The 17,361-nt window shown below is 36.6% G+C and overlaps 1 protein-coding gene across 2 annotated transcripts in view; it reads left to right on the top strand.

Moving 5' to 3' along the window:
* Nucleotides 1–17,361, top strand: part of klhl5 (kelch-like family member 5) — an 80,796-nt gene that overhangs the window by 27,583 nt on the left and 35,852 nt on the right. For both annotated transcript variants that reach the window (XM_067405277.1, XM_067405276.1), the window contains exon 2: nucleotides 10,224–10,406. In XM_067405277.1, coding sequence (XP_067261378.1) covers nucleotides 10,264–10,406 — 143 coding nt within the window. In that variant the 5' untranslated portion in view covers nucleotides 10,224–10,263. The remainder of the gene's footprint in view (nucleotides 1–10,223; nucleotides 10,407–17,361) is intronic.

Here is a 17,361-nt window from a genome sequence, read left to right as displayed (position 1 = left end):
AACTTACGCTCTATGTCCTACTCCTTCCCTATTCTTCTTACGGAAAAAAACGGAACTGGCGCGTTCGTTCCGTAAGAAAATGACCGATTGTTTTGCTAGATAAGACCCTTATTTCTCGTCTGGTATCGTTTAAAGCCCTTTGAAGCTGCACTGAAACTGCAATTTTGACCTTCAACTGTTTGGAGGTCCATTGAAGTCCACCATAAAGAGAATATCCTGGAATGTTTTCATCAAAAACCTTAATTTCTTTTCGACTGAAGAAAGAAAGAATGAACATCTTGGATGGCATCTTGAGATAATGGGGCAAAGCATCTGATATCCATTGATCATTCAATCCAGGGCTCTCTCCTCTCTTCCTCCGGCTCACACTTTCATTTATGTGGAGGCCATTGGAGGTCATTGAATTCCACCATAAGGAGAATATCCTGGAATGTTTTCATCAAAAACCTTAATTTCTTTTCAACTGAAGAAAGAAAGAATGAACATCTTGGATGACATGGAGGTGAGTAAATTATCAGGAAAATTTTATTTGAAAGTGGACTAATCCTTTAATACCAGGTCGAAACAGGGCCCTTGTTAGCATGCCCGCCTCCCAATGGGACCTGAGGGGATAGACAAACAAGCATCCAGCATCCCATGCTGGTCCCAGCATGCAAAACATACCTTATATTCCTGATTTTAAACGTAATAAACAAGAATGTGAACACGCATCTATTCCACTCTGAGCAATGGATGATGTTGTCATTCTCAGATTCATAAACATGTCGGTAAAGAAGGCAACACATTTTTGGAAAGAAACTGACCTCATGTTGACAATGTTGCGTGACGTGAATGCAATATACTGTTGGTCAAAAACGTAGTGCATTCGGCTGAGTCATGTAAGTGGTTAAATATACTTGCACTTTGGTTCAGATTGCTTTTATGATAAGAGATTTATAATTCGCTTCAACCTTTTCGAACTTTATGAATGAGGTTTAAGTGGTGCATGTAAAGGAAGCAGGCAGTGTATGTGTGTTTCTAAAGCACGTATAGTATTTAAGAGAGAATCGCAATACATCGGAAAATATCAGAATCGCTCCAGATTTTTTGTATCCTAATCGAGATTCAATGTATTGTCCTTATTTGTTTTGAATTTGATGCAAGTAGATTGAAACAATGGCCAGTGACACACCTACTGTATGTGAGTTGTTCATTGGGGTATGTGAATAATAGTGATAAAAATAACCACAATTCTTAGTGAATAATCAGAATATAGAAAATGGATTGTAAACGGGAGTGAAGAGGTTTGCTTGTCATATAAACATCTTACTGCGATTAAGTCCTTACTCTGATTATTGAAAATAATCAAATTTTTGGTGCACATGTAAACGTAGTCAGTGTTTTTTTTTTTTTGTCCTCCAAATGTACTTTAGTGAAAATTGCCCTCTTCATAACATTCACAAACCACATATGTGCCTTTGACTGCCACATCTTTGTTATTTCAAACACAAGTTTTGTTATAGTAGAAGCACAAATAGGTAGTGACTATTTGGGAATTCAAGTATGACTCCAGGCCCTCGGGCTGTTTATGACATACAAGAAAGCAAGAGCGTGATATAGGGAGAGAGAGAGAGAGAGAGAGAGAGAGAGGAAGATGAAGAAAGCTGTCTAGCGAACTGAAAACTGCAATTACGATCTTGGGATAATGGGGCAAAGCATTTGATATCCATTGAGCATTCAAACCAGGGCTCTCTCCTCTCTTCCTCCGGCTCACGCTTCCATTTATGTGGACACTCATACACATTTTATTTTACAGGCAACTATAGAGCAATGGAGAGTGTGGGAGGAATCCTTTATTTTGTGGTTAAATTCTCCATTTGATGTCTGGGATTAGAGAAAGATGGGTTTTATTTTGGTCTTCAATTTATAGTGTAGGCTACGTATTTTATCTTTTTATGTCCAGAGGGATGAGTAAAGCCTGTGCAGGAGAACACTTTCAGTAATTAAATCATGTTTAAAACTACTTTTTGTGTATTATCAAGTAAAAAATGTAAAACTTTATTACCTAGTATATTAGGCTATATTCTGTCATCATTTACATAGCCTCATGTCATTCCTAACCCTTTACCTTTAAAGGGAAAATTATGTCATTAATGACTCATCCTCATGTCGTTCCAAACCCATAAGACCTCCGTTCATCTTCAGAACACAGTTTAAGATATTTTAGATTTAGTCCGAGAGCTTTCTGTCCCTCCATTGAAAATGTATGTACGGTATACTGTCCATGTCCAGAAAGGTAATAAAAACATCATCAAAGTAGTCCATGTGACATCAGTGGGTTAGTTAGAAGATTTTGAAGCATCTAAACTACATTTTGATCCAAAAATAACAAAAACTACGACTTTATTCAGCATTGTCTTCTCTTCTGGGTCTGTTGTATGTCCGCTTTCACTCCACAGTGATGCTCCTTCTTCTTCTTCTTTCCTGTTTTACGGTGGTTGGCATCCAGCTTATTGATGCATTACCACCCCTTTCTGCTCCGGACATTGATGCGATTAGGACATCCACAACATGGGCACCTACGCACCATTTAAAAAAATATAGCAATACCAAAATACAAACAATGTATAATAGCTTGAATACAGCGTGCGTCTCCCTCAGACTGTAAACGAAGAGCGGGCGCACTATATAACACGTCAGCAGCGTCACTGTCCGGACTTCGGTCATCTTCCGAACATAAAGTGCTTCACACTTGGGCGTTTCTAGAACTTGCAGTTTGCTGATGAAAAATTTAATATGCTACATGAAAAACAATCAAATGTTATGTCAGGGCAATCTTTTAATAGATTCCTTTAACAAACCCCTATTCCTCCCTCAATTCGAACCCTGAAAACAGTGTTGTCTTTGAAAGTTTCTTGTCTAGAGAGTTAGAAAAGAGCTTCTGGATAAAGTCAACTGAACAAGAGCAGGATGTCTTCAGAAGGATTTATAAAGGTTATTTTTATATCTGCTCTATCAGGCAGGTTAAAACTTGTTTCTTGTATGTGTCATAATTGAGTTTGCTGATTTGGAAGTGAATTGATATTTTGGACACTTGAATATTTAATTTCCCACATGACACCATTTTCCTTTTTCAGTTCCATTTCCTCCTCCTCTTTCCTCTCCCTCTTTTTACACCCCTTTCCTTCTCCTTTTAATGGCTTTCTATGTGCATGGCTCCTCATCTCCATGAAGTTGTCAATATATAAATGTGTGGTTATGTGTATCCATTTGTAGAATAAGACTCAGAGTCTTGTAAGATGCTGTTTGATATGTGTTTACATAATTAATGTTCACCAGACTTTTCTAAAATGTAATATCCCTCTTTTTTCCCTCTCCATCTGATATGTTCCCTCATTCCCTTCTGAATTGGCCTACAGAGGCTTAAATCTGATCCAGATCTCCAAATGGTGTCGTAATCCCAGCTCAAATCCATTCTGAAGTGACAGCAGATATCAGTGGAGCTCATTATAGCCTGGAAACCACCACACTTCTCTTTAACCTTAACTGAAGTGATTAGACATGAATATGCATATTTTAACTTTTCATTTTGAAGGACTGAATGTCAGATCTTTTGACAGCAAGAGGTTTAGAAAATAGAGCAGAACACTCATAAAATGAGGAGGAGACGGAGATGTTGAGAGAGAGAGCCTTGTGCTTGTAGGCGAATGGAAACTAACAATAGCATAGACTGAAATAATGGAGTGATTAGGGAAAAGGGCTTGAGGGCGAGAGAGAGGGAATTCTGAAAAGTAGAAAATGAAGTTTACAGAAAGGAAAGAATGAAAAATAGTGTCTCCAACAGTGTTGGAGAAGCTGTTTTGAAATTGTAGATTCCCAGGCTAAACGCTACTCAAAACTTGAAGTTAAATTGCGATGTTATATTAGATTACATTTAAGGAGGCTATATTTTTTATACTATATAAATCCATTCATCTGTCCATTATCCAATCCGCTTGTCCGGTTGCAGGGATGCTGGAACCTATTCCAGCATCTTGGGCCATAGGTACAAAAATATATGAAATAATATAAAATATAATTTTGTATATAATAAAAGGAGTTGCTTTTCTGTTTTTCAGTCAATTGTAGTTTCCAGTTTTATTTAATGTTTTCTTACTAAATGCAACTAATAAAACATACTAAATCCTACATCTGAGTTGAAAACTACATGTTTTAGTCAATCAGTTTGTTGGGACGATTCACATAAATCAAGCAGTTTTAAATTTGTCAAGTCAAGTCAAATTTATTTATATAGCGCTTTTACAATTGGTAATTGTTCAAAGCAGCTTTACATATTAGAAGCACAGAAAAAGGGAAGTGGTTAAAAATAAGCTGTACAACCAAGCGTGGTAATATGTAACATATACAAGATGGTGCTACATTAAGCCAATGTCGGCTGACTCCCAGGGGTGGAAAAAAACCCCTAGGAGAAAAACCCAGCGTGCTAGCACTGGGAAAAAAGTCCTAGGAGGGAAAAAACCCCTTGGAAGATATATATAATATATGTAAATGGATATGGAGATCAAAATCTGAATTATACATTTTTATTATAGAGATTAAAAATAGATTATATATAAATATATGTAAGCGGATACAGGGATTAAAAATCTGAATTATAGATGCAGCCAGAACTGGGTCTGTAGGCCCATTGTCTCCTGGGCTACGTTGTAGTCAAAATTTGTAAGACCTTTGATTTAACTACAAAAAAACTAAGACATGGTAAATTCTAGAACTGAGTTGAAATCAAATGAGAGATGAACATTGTTTTAGAGAATGGCTTCATTCAAATGGTTCATGGTTTTAACTTTTTTCGCACTGCTTGGTTGACATGAATCTTCCGTACCAATCGGTTCACTAAAATGAAACTGTCCATTGCTATATAAGAGGGTGGAAGGTTTTGAAATGCTTGTTTAATTATTGCTTTAGTTTGCTTGGCAGTGCTGCGTGTGAAAACAATGTGATATAAAAACACTGGAAAAAAATTATTACTGAAAAATTGCTGTGGATACTGTCGTGCTGTAGAATGTAGCTCCTGTATAGTATGTTAGTAGTGTCACTACTTTCAGTTACTGTTACACCCCGATGTTTGACAGAAAGAACAGAGGAGGAAGACAGGAAATAAGGAGGATATTCTGTGAAGAGGAAACTTAGGGAGTAAGAAAAAAAGAGCAAATATGAATGGACGAGTGCCCACTGGGGATGTTCAGGAACTGGCAGGCGTTTATCTGGCTTTTTGAGATAACTTGCTGCCTCTCTCCTGTGTGTTTGCACTCATGCAGGGGTGTATGTGATGTTTACTTAGGTAGGTCGTGTTTGGAGGATTGTAAGTTTGCCTGTGTGTTTGCTGTGTTTGAGATAGTAGTGTGTATGTGTTTAATGTTGCCTCTAGTCTCTGTTTTCATTTGAGACTAAATAATTTTGGCATTGAGAAGAGCCAGAGGGTGAAAACCTGCTACCCATAACTTACTAAAGCGCTTAAGAGAGAGAATCTCTGCAGTTCGTCTCGGCATCTGCACTCCTTCTTCCTGTCTGCTTCTCTTACTTTCAAAATCTCTGTCTTAAAGGAACCGTTAACTCAAAAATAAAATTCAGACCCACATGGCTTACTTTGTTCTGTGAAACTTAAAATGAGGGATTTTAAAGCATGCTGTCAATGCTTTTGTCCAGTGTTGTAGTACTTAAGACCGGTCTAAAGTTCAGAGTTCGGGGTAAAAACGTTACCCTCAGAAAGTCCCTGCTCACAAGGTTGTACTTTTTCAAAGTTCAGGAACTATCGGGAATCATATGAATCATCCGCACTAATTTCGAGAATCGAGATCTTACACACTGCAGAACTTTTTTGGTTTGTGCCGTCATGCACATATGATCCATTCTGTACTATTGTGTCTCTGGACCAGAGCACACTGTGCGTGACACTGAAACAAAACCTGGCTTCATTCACTGCAAAGGAAAGCATATTGTAGACTGTCTGAATTGTGACTTGTCTTGACTTGACCCTCCTTTGGTTTTAGTCTTGACTCCCGACTATTTAGGGCACGGCCTGGACTTTGACTTGAATGAGCTGGTTTTGACTACAACGCTGCTCCCTGTCCATACAATGGATGTGATCAGGGACAAAAAAGGACTGCACCAAAAATTAGTTCATACAGCTTGATCACTATGTTCCAGGTTTTCTGAAACCATACAATAATTTTAGTAGACAAAATCTAAGAATTATCTGAATATCTTGCCCTCTGCCATATAGCTTTCAAATATCCATGAAAACTCTTCTCCATGAATTTTTCTTCCTCATCTCTCTCATTCTTTCCCTAAGGTACTTGATAGACTAAGTTTCTATGCTCATCTGACTGCAAGTCTTTAATTGCGTTTAAGAGATTTGGAGCTGTGAGCTCAAATATACTCACACTCTCTCTCACCATCTGTCTTCTTTTCAAATAGTGTGATTGAAAGCTGTGTGTGTGTGTGTGTGTGTGAATGGGCTCTGTTTTGAACTTTCTGCTTGAATGAAATGGATTTTCCATTTGATCATGATCTGTGAGGCCGAGAGATCTTGGCTTATAAAAGGTTGTAGTCTGACTGCTGTTATCTCCTGCTGCTGAGCACATTGAAACCCCAGAGATCATCACTGTGACATGCTGCTCTTCCCTTTACTGATATTTGCCAATAGCATGACCTCTCAAGACCCTAGAAATGGATTTAACTTGTGTCAAGCTTTTTTTAACTTTATAAATAAAAATAATCACCCTTTTTTTGTATGGAGAAAAAAAAAGCTTATGGTTCAAGCATGTCACACACATACAGTTTTTCTCCCAAATTGAGAAATCCTTCAACCTTACAAATAGTTTTATTCTATTCAATAAGTATGCTAAAAAATTACTACTATTTCTGTAGAGTATGTTTTTCATTTATTTATTCTAATACCATTTTTTAAGGGTTAGTTCACCCAAAAATGAAATTTCTGTAATTTATTTCTCACCTTCATGTCGCTCCAAATGTAAGATCTTCGTTCATCTTTTGAACACAAATTAAGATATTTTGATGAAATCCGTGAGCTATCTGGCCTTCGATAGACTGCAACACAAACACTACTTTCAAGGCCCAGAAAGGTAGTAAAATAGTCCATGTCACTACAGTGGTTCAACCTTAATTTTATAAAGTGATGAGAATACTTTTTGTGTGCAAAAAACAAACAAAAATAATGACTTTATTCAACAATTTCTTCTCTTCCATTCAATTCAGTTCAAAAAGCTTTATTGTCTATCTACACAGGCGTAGAAAATTGACAAAGGCTCAAACAAAGCACACAACAATAATTTAAAATAAAATTCACAGACAAAAACTCATCTTAAGATCCTATTTAAAATATCAGTGGCAGGTCTTGTACTTGGCCTTTTTAACCAAAGGTACTTTATACCGTCTACCTAATGGAAGTACCTGAAATGAACTATAAAGGGGATGGGAAGTATCTGCCACACTAGCGGAGGTTTTTCTGGTTGAGAAATGAACACCAGAAGGCCCAGAATTGCCCAGAAGTTAGCCATCTCGCATACAAATAATAAATTAAAGAAATGAAACAAAAACTACAAAACACTTAATACTAATTAAACAAAATAAACATTAAACACGGAGCCTGCGTCACGAGTCGCACGAGCAGCGTCACGCCCCAGAAGTCAGCCTCCGACTCCATGTCAGTCTCCAACTGCTACGGAGTTGATGTAGTAAACACAGTACAGCGCTTCCTGGTTCTATGTCAGAACACATACTAGGTATTGGCAGATGCATGCGTGAGATGTTGACGCAGGAGCTGGCCAATAAAGAGCCGGCATTCTGACATAGAACCCGGAAGTGCTGCACTGTGTTTACTACGTCAACTACGTAGTATTCTATTGTATTAGTATATTCGTATATAGTATATAGTATTGTAGTATTCTATATACGTTCTATTGACATAGAAGAAAATAAATTGTTGAATAAAGTTATTTTTGTTTTTTTTGCGCACAAAAAGTATTCTTATCACTTCATAACATTAAGGTTGAACCACTGTAGTCAAATGGACTCTTTTAATGATGTCTTTACTACCTTTCTGGGACTTGAAAGTGGGGGTTGTGTAACAGTCTATCTGTGGCCAGATAGCTCATGGATTTCATCAAAAAATATGTTAATTTGTGTTTCGAAGATGAATGAAGGTCTTACGGGTTTAGAGCGACATGAGGATGAGTAATAAATGACAGAATTTTCATTTTTGGGTGAAATAACCCTTTAACATATTACAACAAAGATCTGTTTTGGATGTGTATCTGGAACCTGTCTTGTAATATAAACATGCAGTGGATTTAGCTGATATAACAGTCTTATAAACCTGAAGTTCTGGTTCTCAGTAACGGATATATGCCCGGAAATGACTTGCATTTCAGTGCTTGAGCGTGTTAACCTGTTAACTTGTGATTCATTGAAAAGAACGAGCAGTTAAAGTCTACTATCGACGTCTCCGCAGGCTCACTTGCTGGCTATTGTGATTAATTACAGCAAGAACTATTAATTATCAAGGATAATGGATGAGTCAGAAGCTCAGCGGCCTTAAATGTGGACAAAATTTTTACTATAAGAGATGTGTTCACAAGAGCGCCATTAGGAGAGAAAATAAGTGTGAACTTGGGAAATGGGGATTGCAAGGCAATCTGCAGAGATGGAGGGAGAGAGAGACAAGAATGACAGGAAGCGAGAGATAAAGAGAGGGAGCGAGAGGCAGTAGAGACGACAGCCGTTTGGGAACCGGCTAAATTGCTTTGTGTATTTCATGGCCAGCTTCATCATCAAAGCTAATTACTAACAGCTCTCTAAAGCCCTCTATATTTATCCATCCATTGATCGTGTGCATGTGTGTGTAATTTAAAGTGTGTGTAGCTCTAATTTTGCAAGGAAAGCTTATGCCTCCATTTAAAATGATTTAGATTTTTTTTTGTAAAATTAAATTTGTCACTGTTGTTCTATTCTTTGCAGGCCAATTAAAGGGTTAGTTCACTCAAAAATGAAAATTCTGTCATTTAATTACTGACTTATTATATGATGAACAGATTTAATTTAGGCACATATAAACATTCATTCAGCGAACATAAACAGAAGCTCAAACAATTTTGCTTGACCCACGAGAACAAACCTCTTGCGGAAGCTCAAATGTGCTGATGAACCTCATTGGTTCTCGCATGTGTCAAACATGCTTGAGCATCTGTTTACCACAAATGATGTGTGAGTTGATGAATGTTTATATGCAAATAAAAGCCTAAATTCAATCTGTTCATCATATAAAGCGACTCTCTCTTCAGAAAACCACTCAATTCATATGGATTAATTTTACGATCTCTTTATGAACATTTCGAAGAATCTAATTGGTAGTTGCGTAGCTGTCAATAGAGGGACAGAAAGCAAAAAAAGATCTTCATTTTGTGTTCTGAAGATGAACAAAAGTGGAATTGGCAATGCTCCATTTATTATTATTATTATTATTTTTTTAAATAATATTGCTATTTAGGTTTCAAATATTTTTCTATTTCATTTTTAGTTTTTGTTAGTTTTAATTTATTTCCAATTAAGAATTTAGTCCTTTAACTTGAAATTTATTTCAGTTTATTGCCATGGCAGAATTTCTAATTTTCATTTAGTTTTATTAAGTTTTTCAACTAATATTTATATTTCAGCTTTATTATAACAGAAATGTTTTAATAGTTTTAGTTAACAATAATAACCTGTTTAGAATTAGAATATTTTAATTAGGGCTGTCAAAATTAACAATTTTTTTTCAGTTTAGCATATCAAAAATATGTAATGCAATAAACACAGCATCCATTACAGTATATGATCATGTTATCATTCATTCAAGTGCTATTAAACCATTCAAGCACAATAAGACACACACACAAAAAATAAGAACTCAAATCTGTACTGGCACGCTGCCTGTAAAGTTTCATTTTAATATATTAATATGTTATTTATTTAAATACTTTTATGTTCTTTTATGCTTTAATCAGTCAGCACAGCAGGATGGTGAATTTGGTGAATATATGAATACTATTTTATGAATAATACTTAACAAAAAGAGTGTAAACAAAGACTATAATGAACAAAAACTCTTAATTTCATCAAGTTACATTCTGATTGACTCAGATTTGCAATGTGAATTGTTTTACATAGTGCATGTGTGTTTGCAGGACATCTAACAGCAGTGCGACCTTGTCCTCATGTGCGTCGATGGAGCCGTGTGTGTCAGATGAACATTTCCAGGCTCACAGTCACGCTGAACACACCTTCAGACGCATGGAGGCCTACCTGAGGACCAGGAAACTCTGCGATGTCGTCCTCCTCGCCGGAGACCGCAGAATACCAGCACACAGGTAAACAAAAAACAAACAAACAAACAAAAAAAAACAGTACACGTTTCAAATGGTTCATACAACCAAACCCTATAAATTTACACTACAATATAAGCAAAAACAATAAACCAGTGTGCAGCAAATTATGGTGGTACATGCTTTCTCTGTGAAACACTGTAAAGACAATATAAATGAAATTACATTCTCGTTTAGTTTGAACCAAATTGCCTCAAACTGAACCGCACAAACTTTAGACAATTTTTCTCCAGTGCTGGGCCTCTGACACAATATCTGAGTGGATCCAGTTCATGCTGCTGAATCATAAATGCCCCAGAGATGCTGGAGATGAGTGATGGTAGTTACAATTTACTGCTGAATGTAGCAGCAGTGGCACATTTATAGCACATCTCATTGTCAGCAAGTATTGCAGTTTCTGAATTTGACAAGTAAAACTTTGGACTTTTGAAACTCTCATGGTATTATTTTGAGTATGGCTTTTGATAAAGTTATGTTATAGAGACGGAACAGATGGAACAAGTTAATACTACAAAGTATGAAAACTAAAATTATACTTGAAATTAGTAAAAAAGCAAATAAAAAATGTGAATCTTCAAAACTCAAAGCAAGATCAGGCGATTGAAGAGTTGGGTGGATGTGTGTCTTGTCTGTTGTAAACTGCATGGACTTGTCTGTTCAGTGTATTTGACCAAAGGTTTATTGGACCAAAAACATACATAATCTCATACATAATTTACATAATCTCTTACAATAATGATACAATTTTAAAGGGGAAAATGCTTAGTTTAGGGTTCTTTTTGACTATTTTTATCTCCTTGGTTTGAAATCAGTATTGAGTGGATGCCATGTAGTTGTGACATTCTTGTTTTCAGTGTTGTGGGTAACGCGTTACAAAGTAACGCGTTAGAGTATTCTAATTACTTTTTTCCTGAAATGTGTAACATAACGCGTTAGTTTCGTGCGTAAGTAATCAGTAACTTCGTTATTTTTTAAAAAAAGTAATCCGTTATTTTAAGGAAAGGAAAATCCCGACTGCAGCCTGCTTTTTGTCAGACAGTAGGCCTAGGTCTACTGTGCCACCTGCTGATGTATCAGCGGAGCCGAAGCTCTGTGATCGTAAAGTCAATGGCTGTGATACGTCTGTCTGTGCCCTGCGCCTAACCCTGTGTGTGTGGGTTTTTTTTTTTTTCGAAATCCCGGCAAGATGGCAGAGAGGACAGCGTTTGGTTTATGGAAGTACGCACATTATTTTCAATTTGTCAACGAAAAAGAAAAGAACATAACGGTAAAATGCACACTCTGCGTTGGTGAAAAGCTTCTGTCGACCGCCAAAAATTCTACCTCAAATTTAAAAAAACATCTCGCATCCAAACACCAATAATAATTAGTTCGGCTATTAAGCGATTTGTCATTTGCCTGTGTGGCAGTGAAGGATTTAATTCGGTTTGTTATCATTTTTGTTTGACAGGCAGCTGTTAATTTCTGTTAGATCGTTGCTGGCTGGTTGTTCATCATTTCTAAATGGATTTAAATCTGCAAGCCTGTTTAAGGTTGTGTTTACAAGTAAGCATACTTGTACTTTGATAACTGCATTATTTAAAGTTAAAGAAAAATCAGGAGTTATCTTGTGGTGCTCATAATATGCAGTAGCCTAGGCTACCCGGGCTGGGTAGGTGCGAATTTTGATTAATAATATGTTCTGTGATAATAAATAAATAAAACGCCATGTGGAATAGCCTATTGCTGACTGTCTTTCCTGTTATTGTTATCCTGCAGTGTTAATTTAGTCGGATGACTGACGTTATTCATTGTCGGGAGTCATGACTTAGGTGCATTTAAAGGGGCCGGGGGCTGTGTCTGTCATGTGTGAGCCGCTGCAAACGGCTTTTAATTTTTGGTAACGCATGAGTACTCTAACGCGTTACTTTTATGAATAGGTAACGCTGTATCATAACTGATTACTTTTAATTGATGGTAACGTTGTAACCTAACTAACTACTTTCCAAAGTAACTATACCCAACACTGCTTGTTTTAGAGATAGACTGCACTGGAGGCATGGCCTTTGTCAAACAAGATTCCCCTGTGATGCCGATAAAGTGACAGGCATTCAACCATTATTTATCATATGAGAGTTTCTAGATTTATGGTGAGGTGGACTGGGGCTCATTTCTCTGGCACAAACAGCATCTATTTTGTCTGTTGACCTATTAAACTGATATTTGTTAATGGTGCATGTTGATCCAGAGTCTGCGCCATCTGAAGTCCTCCAAGGGATTGGGGTCGTCTCTTCACAGGTGTTGAGGTATCTGAAGTCATCATAAGAGGCTGAATCCAAACTGGAGCTGATGTACTCTCTAGTCACCTCAGGATGGGCATCCTGAGATAAAACAGATAAGCAAATGGAGAATAATTAGCATAGCTGCTGTTCATAACATTAAGCAAAGATAATCATGTGCATTTGATCTGATATAACTGGAGTTACATTAATGTTATGAACAGCACAAGGTTATGAGATGTATTATGTGAATGCTTGGCAAAAGAGATGAATATTTAATCTAGATTTAAACTGGATGAGTGAGTCTGAGCCCCAAACATTTTTAGGAAGACTATTCCAGAGTTTAGGAGGCAAATTTGAAAATGCTCTCCCTCCTTTAGTGGACTTAGATATCCTAGGTACAACCAGAAGTGCAGAGTTTTGTGATCTGATATATTCTTCCCTTTTGTTGCATGTGACAAGAATATTTTATGTTGTGATCTTTATTAAAGTGAAATAAAATGGACTGGTTCAGACACAGTTGTTGTATTCCACTAGAGGGCACTCCAACCCGGACTGTTCCTCACCACACCCTTGGACTTCATTTCCCATAACACACTTCCCGGACTCATTATCCTGTCATTTCACCCAGCTGTTTTGTGTTTGATCATTAGTTCTATTTATGCCTGGTTTGTTTCTGCTTTTGTTTCTGCTATGTCACCGGCTTCTGTTTGTGTTTTTCTTTGTTTTGTTTGGACTGATCTTTGGATTTTGACTAGTGATGGGCAGATCGAGGCTTCGTGAAACACTGAAGCAGTTGAAGCAAATGTGCCGTAATGATTCAAGGCTTCGAAACAATCTGACACCTGTCTCCACGGTGACCCCTAGTGGTCAGAACAGTGTAAATGCAACAAAACTCAGGCCAAACATGCATTAAAAAAACTATTTAACAAATGTATTGCAAAAGTTTTATTGAAAGTAAAATCAATCAAATGGAATTAAATAATCATCTAATAAGATTACATATAGAGTGTCTGTATAATATGTGTTCTTTTATCGATTTTAAAGGCTTGTTTCTCTGTTCCATGGCTCAAGCTAAACAGGCCAATAAGAGATTAATAACTACCATTATTCATTTTAATTATTCTAATGTATAATTAAAACATCTATAAATGTATAAAACTGATCAGAGATCAGGTAAAACCATAGGGTAAAGCCCTAGACACTTATTCAATAGTTCTCAGTGAATCTGCATGATTTATGGGCTCACTTTATCATCGCCCTCTACTGGTGAACCATTGAAATTTCGAACTGTTTTGAAACGTTTCGAAACCGTGATGACGTAACAAAGCCTCGTTTACTAAAATCACGTGACTTTAGCAGTTTGATACACGCTCCGAATCACTGATTCGAAACAAATGGATTCATGAAGCTTCGGAGCCTCAGCTAAATCCAGCTAAGAGAGTTTGTTCTTTTTTTCCATTTTTTTTTTTTTTTTTTTTTTTTTTAGTGCATGAAAAGTCAGTCCTCCATGCACAATTTTTTAAATTTATTTTTTTTATATACGATATGTATTTTCATATTGTTATGGTAATGGAAATGCTTCAGTTTTTGCATTGTATTTACTAACACAACAAGTTAGCAAGCTGTCAGTTAATTCTGAACTTTTAAAAAGTTAATTTTCAATAAAATTCACTGGTTTATAATGACACCCAATAAATTACTCTCAAGTCATGAGAGCAAGTTTACTTGTAAATTCTTACAGTAAATTACATGACCTTCAAACAGTCTCTGGCATATTTGCAGATTGGCAGAAAATTTATGAAAAAGTAATTGTAGAGACAAAAAGTTTAAAGATGCACTTTGTCCATCTAGAATTTGTTTTGTAGAAAAACATTACTATTTAAAATAGGGCTGTAAATCAATTTAAATATTTTTTTTTATTTTTTTATCTTAATTAGGTTCTCCAATAACATTTTTACTTGTAAAGAAAACGGCTATATTTCTGTCTGCATCAGAACAAACAGGAAATGAATTTTCATATTAACATTTCTATGCATGACTGTATTTCACTCGTGGGAACTTATCAGTCTGTATGAGAATACACAGGAAATGAATTTTCACACCAACATTTATGTGCATGACTATTGCACTCGTGGAAACTTTGCAGATAATTAAATTCCACGATACAAACACTGCATATGACTTTATCTTTGTTAAACGTTCCATTTGCTTTTGATATATATATATATATATATATATATATATATATATATATATATATATATATATATATATATAATATTATATACCTATAAAGATGGTCTGTCTCTAATACGTAGCCATTATATTGTCAAATTGAATAAATGCATTAATAGCTTACAAATTAACTTTGATAGCCCTTCTGTACTTCAAAAACATTGTAGGGCACTCATTCCCAAAGGCGGGGTCCCGACCCACAAGTGGGTCGCCAAGTCGAGCACTATTTTTCAGTGTGCTTGTAACACAGTTCGTAGATACGGGAAGAAGGAGGCGGGAACCGGCGAACGTTCAACATAACTTTAATACCAAAATAAACAAAGAACAAAACATAATAAAACATAACGTAAAGTCCAGGCCTGGTCCTCTCTCGTCCTTCACTGTAGTCGCTCTTCCTTTTATGCTCCCGGAGCTCCTCCGTGAGGGACTCATTAACACTCGCGCCACCGGCCTCGCGCCGTTCCCTCACGGCTCTCGCCCGCCCTGCACGCCACAGTGCTATATACTCTTGATTAAAAAATTATGTGTAGTTCACCAATTAGCCGCACGAGGGAGCTCGTCGTTTTCTTCTGGTTTTTTTTTGTTTTGTTTTGTTCTTTAGCTGCGCTCTGCACTCGGCAACCAGCCATAAAAATGGATGTTTGGCTAATTAAGAAGAAAAAAACAGCTAAAGACCAGGCTAACACTGCCAACAGCCAAAATACCGTCCCCGAGGGAGGCCAGCTTGACACTGTAATGATGAGAATATGAAAACAATGAGATGACCTGACAACTCTTCCTTTCTCATTTCACTTCTGCATTTTACTTATTGTAAATTACTTAAGGTAAATAAAAAATAATTATGCTTTGTCAAATATCTGTATCTCTTTTAAATAGTTAAGTGGAAGCTTAACTGACCTTAAAAATGGTCATACATATTTTGTTAATGCATAAATTCTCTTTGTGATATATGAACTATATGGGCCTAATGTTTTTTTGGGTCACAAGGATTTATCGAATTTAAAATGTGGGTCCCCAGAAAAAAAGTTTGGGAAACACTGTTGTAGGGGACAGAAATATTCCTCTAATTGAAGAATCACTCTTAAATAGCAGCACCTTGGCATTCCATAACTCAGTTCTTCTCTGATCTGTTCATCCTCTTCTCTCCTTCATTATTTTATCTTCTTCTTTGTGTTGTTTCCATGTGTTTGTTGATGACATAGATTTGCTGATTGCAAGGCTGCCTCAGGCAGCTGGAAGATTTTGCTGGTGTTTTATTTATAATGATGCACACACATACACTGTATAGTGAATAGCCTTTGTACTTTTTCTAACTAGAACGCCATCTGCGACCTAAAATGCTTACCTAAAATCTTGCTTTAGCACACAGACTTTCAGGCTGCTATGAGAAAGAGCATAAAAAAAAGAAAGCTGAATCAGTTATTCAGTGACACTCTGATATTAGTAAAAACAGCAGAGAACTGCTAGATTATTGTGTGTAAAGTGAAAGGTTTAAAATCTGCTCGGTGATGAAAGAACAGGAAGAGATAGTGAAGAAGAGTGGCAGAGTGCAAATGCTGAGTGTTACTCCTGCTGTTAAATGAGTCTCACAGGCTCTAATGCATTTTCACTCCCCGCTTCACTCCTAAAGCCTCATTTGTACTCCCATTCTTTGTCTTTTCTTCTCTCCCTTCATTACTCCTCTTTCATCATAATTCTTGCATGACTTTTCACCATTAACAGCATCATCCTTTCCATATCTCTGCTTTTGCATATACTCACTTAAAGCGGTGCAGGAGCAAGTTTTGAAGTGTGGGGTGGCAACACCACCTCAAGGCAATTTGTAACTATTTTACTTTTTGGTGAATTCAGAGGAATTTGTACGATCTCATTCATACGTTTTCAAACTATCTCCTTATAGCTCACTGAATGTTATGTTTAGGGATGTGCCAGGTTTGCATAATAAAACCAGGCCAAGTGCTTTTCAATTTTTTTTTTCACGGTAAAAATCACGTTTCCAATGGTAAAAACCTTTGAAGCGTGGTCTAAAAAACAACCGTGTAAAAGTAGCCTAATTCCGTGGGAAAACCGCAGACTTGGCAACATTGGCTGGACCTTCGTGCTTACTTTTTGCAAACATTGTATCTTTCCATACAAACTAAAATGTACAAATTTGTCTACTTGTAAAGTAGTTAAATTTTCCCATGAGATCGGGTTGGGGGCAGGGCCTTTTTGTGACATTACAACATGACAATAGACTATTTATTTAATATTATTTAGAAAGGAAAATATAGCTGCAAGCAGCGATGACGGGCCCAAGCCCCAGCACCACCGCCTCCCCAGTGGCTTAAAGAAACCTGTGTCTGGCGGGCAACATACAAACTTAATTTAATTTAAATCAAATAATGATTTCACAAGATATGAAATACTTCCTGTTTCCCTTATTTGTCTTTAATTTAATCCCT

This window comes from Chanodichthys erythropterus, chromosome 12 (assembly GCF_024489055.1).
Source record: "Chanodichthys erythropterus isolate Z2021 chromosome 12, ASM2448905v1, whole genome shotgun sequence".
In the NCBI taxonomy this organism is placed as follows: domain Eukaryota; kingdom Metazoa; phylum Chordata; class Actinopteri; order Cypriniformes; family Xenocyprididae; genus Chanodichthys; species Chanodichthys erythropterus.
The sequence above is the reverse complement of the archived record's forward strand: the minus strand, read 5'-3'. Positions and strand labels throughout refer to the sequence as shown.